General features: G+C 47.3%; 1 protein-coding gene across 1 annotated transcript; it reads right to left on the bottom strand.

The window, feature by feature from the left end:
- Positions 1–824: 824 nt before the first annotated feature.
- On the bottom strand, positions 825–1,763 carry LOC101825605 (olfactory receptor 2D2-like). Its single transcript, XM_005083866.1, has one exon. The coding sequence runs from the start codon at positions 1,761–1,763 to the stop codon at positions 825–827; it is 939 nt and encodes a 312-aa protein (XP_005083923.1).
- Between the last annotated feature and the right edge of the window lie 9,511 nt (positions 1,764–11,274).

The following is an 11,274-nucleotide window of genomic DNA, read 5'->3' as shown; positions in this document are numbered from 1 at the left end:
CCATGGGAACTGAATGCACACATACATATGCATACATGCAGGCAAAACATCCCAGCACAAATATAATAAAATAAGAATTTAAAAAGAAGTGTTGAAAAAATAACACTTGCTGAAACTAAAATATACCAGGCTCTATAGCAGATATTCTCATATATTGCCTCATGTGATCATTGCAATTTTCCTGTGAGAAAGAATTAGAAAACTCACAGCAGTTAAGTGATTTGCAAAATTCACATACTTAGAAACTGGTAAAGCTTTATTAGTCACTTTTGTTGTTACTTAAGGGAAGAAGGGTTTGTTGGGGCTTACATTTTGAAGGGCCATAGTCCATCATGGTAGGGAAGGCATGTGGCAGGTATCTCCATGAAGGTGACAGTATGCAGCTGGGACTCCTCATCTCCCAGCATCTTGGTGGTACAGGATGTGAGACCATGTCATAAAACCCGGTGACCCCCTTTCTCTAGCCAAGCTTCATCTCCTAAAGGTTCTCAACCTTCCCAAACATTGTTACCAGCTAGGGACAAAGTGTTTAAATGCAAGAGTTTATGAGGGACAGTTCGCATTCAAACTAATTCTCTAGCCCTGCTCTGTATGGCAGCAAAGTCCAGGTTCTTGACCCCTGGACCCTCCCTTCATAATCATCTGTCTCAGGGAACATCACTCACGGTGGATGTCTGCATCCCCTGTTCCTCCCTGACACGGGCAAGGGCAAAGAGCTATCTTAGTGGAGTCTGGATCTTGCATATCTCATGGAAGAGTCCCTGGGAAGGCAGGGACTGTGAGCCATACTTTGTTCGGCTCCTGGGGTATTTAGCTTTCACGCTTCACTCTGGAGCCCCACTCCATCCCACCAGTTTGAGGAAAGCCCTTTTCACATCCTTGTTCCTTAGACTGTAGATGACAGGGTTGAGGAAGGCTGTGGCAATGTTATAGAAGAGGGCCATCTTCTTGCCACTGTTTGACAAGGAGCCAGAGCCAGGGCTCATGTACATAATGATGCATGGAATGGCGAACATGGTGACCACAGTGATGTGGGAGGCACAGGTGGAAAAGGCCTTGATCCGCCCCTGGGTTGAGCGGATCCTCAGGATGGTGGTGAAGATGTTGGCATAGACAATGGCGACGAGGGAGAGTGGAACCACAATGACGTTGAAGCCTGTGATGAAGTCCACCAAGTCATTGAGGGATGTGTCTGCACAGGCTAACTTCAGAACAGCTGGGACCTCACAGAAGTAGTGATCAATTTCATTGGGACCACAATAGGGCAGTCGCATAGCGAAGAAAGTGTAGCACAGGCCACCCACCACACCGTAGGTGGCACAGACACCCACCATTAGGAGACACATCCCACGGCTCATGATGACCTTGTACCTGAGCGGGTGGCAGATGGCCACATACCTATCCACAGACATGATGGAGAAAAGCCAGGACTCAGTGACCCCAAAGAGGAGAAAGATGTACATCTGGGCCACACATCTTGTAAAAGAGATGGCCCTCTTCTTGCTGAGAATATGTATTAGCATCTGGGGCACAGTGGTGGTGGTGTAGCACACGTCCAGCATGGAGAGAATGCCGATGAAAAAGTACATGGGTGTGTGGAGGCGTGAGTCCTGGTGGATGAGTGTGATGAGGAGGCTGTTGCTCAAGAGGATCAACAGGTAAAAAACTAGAAAGAAAGTGAAGAGCAGAGGATTGGTCCTGGGGTTGGAGGTGAAGCCCAGTAAAATGAATTCTGTCACAGTGGACCAGTTGAGTTCCTGCATTGTGATCTTTCCTGTTTAAAGAGGTTTCAGACATGTGACTCATTGAGCATCTCAGGGATATTCAGGGCATCTGTTTTCCCATTGTTCGTTTACAATGATAGTTTCAGGAGGCTTTGGATTGGCAAGTGGCGGGTGCTGAGAACTAATTGCCATTTGTAGTTTGAATGATACTGGAATTTGGCTCAGGATTTCCTAAGGGCTTTACTAGTGCAAATGACAGGGCCGGTTCAGGGTAGCCCTGTAGCATACTTTGCATTCTGGTCTGAACCTATGATCTATCTACTCTTCCTCCTAACACAGCCTCGTGTCCCACTGCTATTCTCCTTACTCTCTGTTTTTGTCTTGGGACTACAGAACTTGCTAAGTCATTCATGAATAAAGGTTAGGATCAGGCGTTGTTGTTTTTTTTTAATCACCATTAGGATTTAAAAGGTATGTGTGTGGCCAGAAGGTAGTGGCTCACACTTTTAATCCCAGCACTGGTGAGACAGAGGCAAGCAGATCTCTTGTAAGTTCGAAGCCAGTCTGTTCTACAGAGTGAGTTCCAGGACAGCGAAAGCTACACAGAGAAACCCTGTCTTGAAAAAACCAAACCAACCAATCAATCAAACAAACAAAAGTGTGTATGTGTATGTACCACATGCATAGAGGTAACCACAGAAGCCAGAAGGCATCATATTCCTTGGGGCTAACATTCCAGGGAGATGTGAGCTCCCATGTGGGTGCTGGAGACCAACCCTGCATCCTCTGGTAAAGCAACAAGCATGCTTAACCCCTTCCCCACACCTGGCTTTTAATGTGAGCTCTGAAGCTTGAACTCAGGTCCTCATACTTGCATGTCAAGCACATTAGTAGCTGAAACATCTCCACAACCCTCCATACCCAGTTATAACTGGCACTGTGTGATGCCCTGGTCTCCTAGATTCCTTTCAACTTTCTGTTTTGTGAATGATCACAGAGACAGTTATTACAGTTTCTCAAGAAAATACCGTGGCTTTACTTTAAAAATCTGAACAAAGAAGCATCATGTCTCATGCTAAAATCGCATGGCAGAGGCCATTTAATGGGAGTGTGTAGGCTCCAAGAACCCAAGTGCCATCTCTCACCAGGTGCCTGTGTGACTGCTCCTTGAGAATTCACTTAGGGCTGAAATAGGCACTGGGGTGTAGGCTAGGAGGGGGCTGTCACTTCTTGACTGGCTGCCTCCTGACAACACAACTGGGAATGCCCACTGGCCTGGGTGAGCATTTGCTGTAAGGCTAAATTAAAGTCTTACACTTTCAGAGTTATACACACTCAACTCTTAGAGTTCTTGAACATTTTTGTGTAGGGCAACTTTATGATATATAGTGCTACCCAACCTCCCCTCCTCCAGACAAGCATGGCCCCATGTATCTCCTCTTTCTAGGTAAGGCACTCTTTGAAGCTTGGTTTGATAAGTGCTAATACAAGTTCCTTATCTTACCAACGCCCAGAGAGGAGGAGTGATTGGGCTGGAGCTATATGGAAAGCCAGGGAGTGTAATGAGCATCAAGCCGACTGCTTGCCCCATGATGAGCTTGCTTCCTTATCCCAAGTGAAGCTTGTGACCTGTCCTCTGGTCTCACTTGCTCTGGCTGGTTTGCCCTGTGTCTTAGAGCCAATTGGTTGACCTCTCTTAGGCTCAGCTTTTGTCTCTGTCATGTATAGGTTTGCTGATGAGCTGCTGAATGAAATGACAGAGATGACTTGTGCAATTGCCAAGTTTTGGTGGAAGATGACTCTCTAGGCTGTAAAGTCTTGGTGGAGGGTGACTCTCTAGGCTGTAAAGTCTTGGTGGAGGGTGACTCTCTAGGCTGTAAAGTCTTAGTGGAGGGTGACTCTCGAGGCCAGAGGTGACTGGTGCTTGGAGCCATTAGCCTTGGTCTCTTGTCATGAAGGAATGGAAATTAGAGAATTGTTGTGTTTTTACTGTGAGCCTCTATATTTGCCTCTAACTCCTCTCCTGCAATCAGGCTTGGATGAGACACTAAAGACAGCTGACTTTGCTGTTTCTGGCTCTCACTCTTCAGCAGATCATAATATCTGGTTCTAAATGTGTTTTCTCTTCTCTTCCCTGCCATCAGTCATTTCTTCTATCACCCCCACACATATACACATGCACATACACTCATGCACACACACACACACATGCACACACACACACACACAAATAAAGCGTAAAAACAGGTATTTTTTTAAAAAGAGGGACAAAGGCTAAAGGAGGAGGCACAGTGACATTGAGACCTTACAAGAGGCTGTTAGAGGACCGAAGACAATTTATGCTGGAGAGGATGTGGACAGAGGGGAACACTCCTCTACTGCTGGTGGGAGTGCCAACTCGTACAGCCACTTTGGAAAGCAGTATGGAGATTCCTCAGGAAAATGGGAATCAATATACCACAAGACCCAGCAATTCCACTCTTAGGCATATATCCAAAGGAGGCAAATTCATACAACAAGGGCATCTGCTCCACTATGTTCATAGCAGCATTATTTGTAATAGCCAGAACCTGGAAGCAACCTAGATGCCCCTCAACTGAAGAGTGGATAGAGAAAATGTGGTACATTTACACAATGGAGTATTACTCAGCAGAAAAAAACAATGGAATCTTGAAATTCGCAGGGAAATGGATAGCACTGGAAGAAACCATCCTGAGTGAGGTAACCCAGTCACAAAAAGACAAACATGGTATGTACTCACTCATATATGGATTTTAGACATGGATCAGGAGAGTGCCAGTCTGCACTTCCACTGACAGAGAGTCTGGGAAACAGGAAAGAACCTAAAAGATACGCATGGTACCAAAGAGAAGAGAAATGAGGCAAGATCTTCTGAACAGATGGGGAACATGGCGAGGGGTGTGGGGGGGAGGGACCTGGGAAATAGAGAGGGGGAGAAGAGGAAGAGAGAGTAGGTCGTGAAGAAACAGGAAGGTTGACTGGGGGGGGGGTAGGATAGTAGGAAGAGGGAATCATAGGTTAGAAGACAGATCAGGCACCATTGTGACCTTTAGTGATCTAAAGGGATGACACCAATTGGCAAGCTAAGCAATAGTGTAGAGACTACCTCGAATGACCATTCCTGATAGTGAACTTGATGTCTATAACCATCCTGGAGCCTTCATCCAGTGACTGATGGAAGCAGAGGCAAACACCCACAGTTAAATACTGAACAAAACCCAAGGAACCCAGTGACAGAGAGAGAGGAGTGATGAGCAAATTGGCAAAGAATGGGCTGGCAAAACCAGCAGAGACAGCTGATCTGAACAGGGGAGAGCTCTTGGACCCCAAACTGACAGCTGGGAGGCCGGCATGGGACTGATCCAGACCCCCTGAATGTGAGAATCAGTGAGGAGGCCTGGGATACCTATGGGGTCCTGAGCAGTGGATCAGTGTTTATCCCTCGAATACTAACAGACATCGTGTGTCCATAACACGAAGAGGGATGCTCTCTCTGCCTGGACTCTTAGGGAAGTGCCTGGACCCTACCCTGAGTGAAATGATAGACTCTAGATATCCCCTATGCAGAGGGAATTGGCAATAGGGTGGGAGGATGGGGAGGATGGTGGGGGTGTGCAGGAGGAGGGGAGGGAGAGGGAACTGGGATTGACATGTAAAACAAGCTATTTAAAATTAAAATAAAAAAGAGGCTGTTAGAGGGACCAAAGAAGGCACACAAACAAAAGGAGAGAGAAAGGAGGATGGAGAAGGAGGAAAGAATGCCAAGCTGCTAAGCATCACAGTACAAGGGCAGTGAGACCACACAGGCTGTCAGGGAGAGAGAGACACAGAGACAATGAGCTGTGAGTTGTGAATGGATAAGGTGAAAATTAAGGCAGAGACTGGGGATGTGGAGAAAGGTGTCTAGGAAGGCAGAAAGAGGACAAAGAGGAGGGACGAGTTCAAAGTTGGACACAGAATACAGGGGCAGGCAGGGGGCTCAGGGAGGTCTGAGCAGAGGTGCGACTGTGGATGAGGACTCCGTGGACCAGACTCTAGCAGGAGGCTCACAGGAGATTCACAAGGAGAAAAGCCTTGTGAATCCAGAGAGAAGGTGCTGGAAGAAGAGAGATGTCTGGGGGCTAGGTGAAGGAGCGGACTGTCCTACAGGTAAAGTTAGAGGCAGAGTCCAGGAAAGGCATTCAGAGAGAAAGAAGGGCAGACAGAGCTGACTCAAGACCCAGGCAGAGAGCCTCAGAGGAGCAGGAGGGAGGATGGGAGACGCAGTCACAGCAAACGGAAGCAACAGTCAAGGGCAATGGACAATGCGTGAAAGCAAGCAAGCAAGAGGATGGGAGGAAACAGTCCCGGGGACTGAGAGGACAGAAGGAAGAGCAGGCAGAGACAGGCGGCCACATACACTCACACAGATAGGAAAAGGACAGAACCAAACACACATGGCCTGCTGGCCATCAGAAACCATAGGTTGCCCTGGACGCCTACCTGGAGCTTCTGGCTAGTACAGCTGGAGATGGAGCAGCTGCCAGTTCTCCAGGACTGGGAGCACTCCTTCCTGAGCATATAGTCCTGCAGGAAAGAGGTTGTGGGAGGTGCCCCATAAGGCTCAGGAGGCTACTCCTGAGCAGTACTTGGCCCCAGGGATCCAGACGGGACAGATCCAGCAGCCATCTCTGGGCTGGAAGGAGAGACACTAGGCTCTGAGGAATGTCCCTCCCTAGGGACACCCAGGCCACTCCTTCTGGGTTCTAGGGTGGCTTGAGAGTCTGCTGGGACAAGGCTGTGTGTACTGGGAACATTGATGTTAGGCTTAGGCAAGGGCCCCAGGCCAGGGCTGACTCAGTGGCTCTTCCTCCAGGAAAGAAAAAGCAGGAGACACTCTGGGAGCTCTGGCGACACAAGAGACCATGAAATTGCCCTTTCTCCCTGCCAGGTGATGTCTCCAGAGCTTTTTCAACCCATTAGGATAGTAGGCAAAATATCTAGGATCCTTGAGCTGTTCTGGCCTAGAGACATATTGTAGACTCAACAGCAAACATTATGGGCTCAGAAATAGGGACCATGAAAAATCAACATTACTAGTATATGAATGGTTTTTATTATCACCAAAAAGCTACAGTTCGTTAGATGCTCACATAGTCATATAGAAAGTAATTGCATTTAGTGTGGCACCTTGAGTGTGGTTCAGCTTAATCTCTATCTTATGCAACAGGGAGTCTGTGAGGGTCTTAAACCATCCAGTGGCCTCTCAGGTCTCAGTCCTGTGTCCTGACATGTCAGGCCACTTTGTGAAGAACTTTTCCCTTCCCTCTGGGAATCACAGAAACTTAGGCACAGATTCAAACAAAATCTGAAAAGATTTTTCATCTTGCAATTGAGTCAGAGTGAGATAGCAGAGAGGACCTTGGAATGCTCACATTTGAGGTCTTTGGGCAAAGGGTAGGGAGAAGCCCATACTCCCTTGATATCAGTAGAGATGGCAGACTTCATCCTTTCTGAGCATGAGAAACTCATTGGCTCTCGGAGGCTCAGGGGCCATCTGTGAGGGTCAGAGTTACAGGTGGAGCATGGCCTAAGAAGCCATTCCAGGAGCTAGGTTGGGGGTTCAGCTGGACATCTGGAACCACACAGAGGCTCTGGGGAACTGCTGAATCAAGCTGATCCTAGAGCCCTAAGATCTGAGACAGATGTTCCTTTAGCTGGGCTGCTGTGTCCTGGGAGACAGAGTGGTGGGAACCATGAGCCCCACTGAATCTATCTCTCTCTTCCTTACCCAGCTACGCTGAGAGCTGAACATGCTCCTCAATGACAGCTTCCCCTGCTCCCAAACCTTGTCTGCCCATCTAGCAGAAGGGATCTCAGGATCTGGTGCTGTCCAAGTGTGGCTCTATGTAGCTTGGGCTCCCTTTAGGGTGGGAAAACTGTGCCAGCCCCATCACCACCAGGAAAGTTCCCCCTTCAGGGGTCTTTCCACACCTCAAGAGGACTGCTTCTGTCCCAGCATGTCCCGCGCTACCGTCTCGCCAGCAAGAACGACGCAGAACACTCGGATCCTTCTGCAGTAAAGCTTTAATGCATCTTGAGAGATAGATGATCAGCTTCTTAGAGGGAGACCCCAAGCTAAGAAACCCAGCCCCTTATATAAGCCTAGGAGCTCCGAGTGAGACGTGTAGAGCCGGGATTGGTGGTTTGCACATCACCCCAGATGACGCCACGGGAGAGGCACAGCTTAAACGGTTAACTCCAACTGACAGCAGATGTCAGTGCCATCTTCTAACGGCAATAGCGATAGCGAGGGCGGCTCCTCACATCTCCCCCTATTCATTTATTTTTGAAGCAATAGGACACCCACAACTTTGGAGTGGAGATAGAGGTCAAATCCCCATGTGCAAATTCGGAACATGTACAAAGCTCCTCTCCAGGGTCTTATCCCCAGAGAGAGCCCTGACCAGTCCGATGTCGTTTTTCTGGGGGAAGGAGATCATGACATAGAACCTTCATGCAAGATGACTTATCTCCCAGGAGAAAGTCGTTATACCGCAGACCTCTCCTGTGCAGTGCTTAGCCTTGCAACTCCTTGGGCTGCTGAAGCCTACCCACTCTATCCCGTGCAATGAGACTAGCCTCGTGGGGTGCAAGAGCTGGGAGGCCAGCGACCTATTGCTTTAACATGGTTAACCAAATGTCAGGGGAGGCTCCGTGTTCTAAGGCAGCAAGTGCTTGTGCCACCACCACTTTGTCTCTTTTGTTTGGGCTCTGAGCTTACACACCATCCAAAGCATCAACACTATTCCACAGCAGAGAACTAGGCTAAATGATCCTACCCCCACCCATTCCTTAAAATAAGAAAATGCAGATGAAATCCAGGAGGAGAGGCCTTCCATCAGAGAAAGATCCAGATGCGTCGAATTCACTTGCAGGATCGCCATTCTCAACTCACGGAGTGTCTGCTCAAACTCAAAAGTCCAATTCTGTAATAAATGTTGAGACAGAGCTTGTGACAGGTTAGCTGCTCTTGTAAAATTCTCATATTGTACTGAAGTGACACAAAGGCCAGGCAACTTTTGTTCACATCCCAATTGGGCCATCTGCCACAATATATCCAATTGTTCCTGAACCAAATTAATCTGTTGGTTTACCAACATCAGGCCTCCTTGTATCTGAGAATTGGCAGTGGCCTGTTTATCTAGGACCATGGTCACAGTGGCCTATAGTTCATTAATGGTTTGAGTTGTCTGCACAGTGGCAGAAAGTGCAAGGGCCGAGGCGGTAACCGAAGCAGTAACCGCGGCGGTGGCTATCAGGCCCACAATAATAGCAGAGATCCCAAAAATCTCGCTTTTCCCTAAACAAACTCAAATTACTTGGCGTCTCAACAGGAACTGGAACAAATCGAGGCATGCGCATTACCAAAGCAAAAGGGTGCTTAATAGCATCCCAGCATAATGCATAAAAACAATTCTAAGCAGAGCAATTTATTTCTTTCTGATTCTTACCTAAGGTATCATTACTCACAACCCAAATAAAGGGCAGCTGAATAATTAGTTCTCTTAAAAGGGGTATACTTAACATTGGAGGAGGACCAATCAGATGATCCATAGCTCTGTCCCTCACTCAGACTGTTGCCTAATGCCCCTTTCCAATCAAAAGTAATCTGTCCCTTCTCACTATCATAGGAGAAAGATCAGTACAGCTTCCATTAATTCAAAAGGATTAGCATTAGATCTTTCTGGATCCATATGAATAAAATTATCCTTTAATGAAGAAATCACAGTAAAGCACAAGCTTCCTACTAATGACAAGGTTCTCTCATCCTGAAAACTCTGTATCTGAGGATCTAAAGGCAAAAGGGCAAGCCCCAACTCTCTATTAGTTGTGAAAAATCTAGGGAACACCTGGGCATTCTGCATCACTGGCATACTAGGAACCATCATCCCGAGTAGGAGAGTCTTCATCACCCACTTGGCCTCCATCCTTCTTATTCTGGAGTTGTGAAGGAGCTCTTCGAGTGAGTCTTTCAGGGGGTTTTCTTCCTCCTGTGGAAAAACACACACAGCTCCCCTGGATCTTATAAGAATAGGATCCGGGCCTTTCCAGAGATCAGTCAAGACATCTTTCCATTTTACCATTTCTTTTGGCCTATCAGGCTCTAAACTGTGGCGATCGGCCGCAGTGTGGCCTTGGGCATCAGAGTTCAAGAAATTAAGGGTAAAAAGTGCCATGGATACAGCAACTCTTGGTACCGAGGGTAGAACATCCTCAATACTCCCCTTTTGTTTAATCAGATATGATTTGAGTGTACGATGGGCACGTTCCACAATGCCCTGTCCTTGAGGGTTATAAGGTAGGCCAGTTAGATGGGTAACATCCATTTGCCGACAAAACTGTCGGAATTTTTGAGAGGTATATGCTGGTCCATTGTCTGTTTTTAAAATTCTGGGTTTTCCCCAAGCACTCCAGGCCTCAAGGCAATGTTGAATCACATATGAGGCCTTTTCCCCTGTTAGGGGTGTGGCGAACATTACGCCAGAACAGGTGTCAACAGAAACATGAACATATTGAAGCCTTCCAAAAGAGGGAATATGAGTAACATCCATCTGCCACATCTGCAATGGTCTAATGCCACGTGGGTTTATTCCCATGTGGGGAGTAGGTAAGAATTCGCAGCAATTCTGGCATTGAGTAACAATTTCCCTAGCCTCTTTCCTGGATAGAGCAAAACGACGGCGCAAGGTCTCAGCCGTCACATGAAAGCGCTGATGGAATTCTTTTGCTGCTTGTGCATGGGTAGACAAGGCAGCGGCCACCAGCTTTGTAGCCTTGTCCGCTAAGTCATTCCCTAAGGACATGGGACCTGGGAGTCCAGAATGTGCTCGGACATGGGTAATGAAAACAGGAAATCTCCTATTTAACAAGGCAGCTTGTATCTTTTGAAAGATGTTAGCAACTCTGCTGGAGGATCTTATTATTCCAGCTATCTCAAGGAGATTAACTGCATTAACCACATAAGAGGAATCTGATACAATATTGAGGGGTCCTGGAAAAGCCTCAAGAACCTCCAGTACTATCAGACATTCTACAACTTGAGGTGAAGTTTCATTATATTGTTTAGATATAACCCTATCCTTGACCACATAAGCTCCCATACCAGTTTTTGATCCATCAGTGTACACCACAGTCCCATCTGGGAGTGGGTCTTTAGCTGTCACTTGTGGAAACACTATAGCCTGGTTTAGGGCAAACTGTAAAATTGGATGCTTTGGAAAATGATTATCAATTTGTCCTGAAAAGGAAGTAACTAAAACTGCCCAATCACTAGATGTGGCTGCCAAGGTCTGAACTTGTGCAGCAGTATAAGGCACAATCAAGGAATCAGGATCCCTGCCAAAATGTGTAACAGCTGCTTTTATTCCGCGAAGCGCGAGCTGTGCAACAGCATCAGGGTACCAGTCAATAATCTTAGCAGGGGAAGCATTTGGATGAATCCAAAGTAATGGTCCATGTTGCCACAGGACTGCAGTTGGCAATTGAG

This window comes from Mesocricetus auratus, unplaced genomic scaffold, assembly GCF_017639785.1.
Source record: "Mesocricetus auratus isolate SY011 unplaced genomic scaffold, BCM_Maur_2.0 Super-Scaffold_100014, whole genome shotgun sequence".
Lineage (NCBI taxonomy): Eukaryota > Metazoa > Chordata > Mammalia > Rodentia > Cricetidae > Mesocricetus > Mesocricetus auratus.
Note: the sequence above shows the minus strand (reverse complement) of the source record. Positions and strands in the feature narration are given on the sequence as shown.

Bases quoted from the DNA above. Each gene is read 5' to 3' on its own strand.
- LOC101825605 (XM_005083866.1), bottom strand. From the start codon at position 1,763: ATGCAGGAACTCAACTGGTCCACTGTGACAGAATTCATTTTACTGGGC.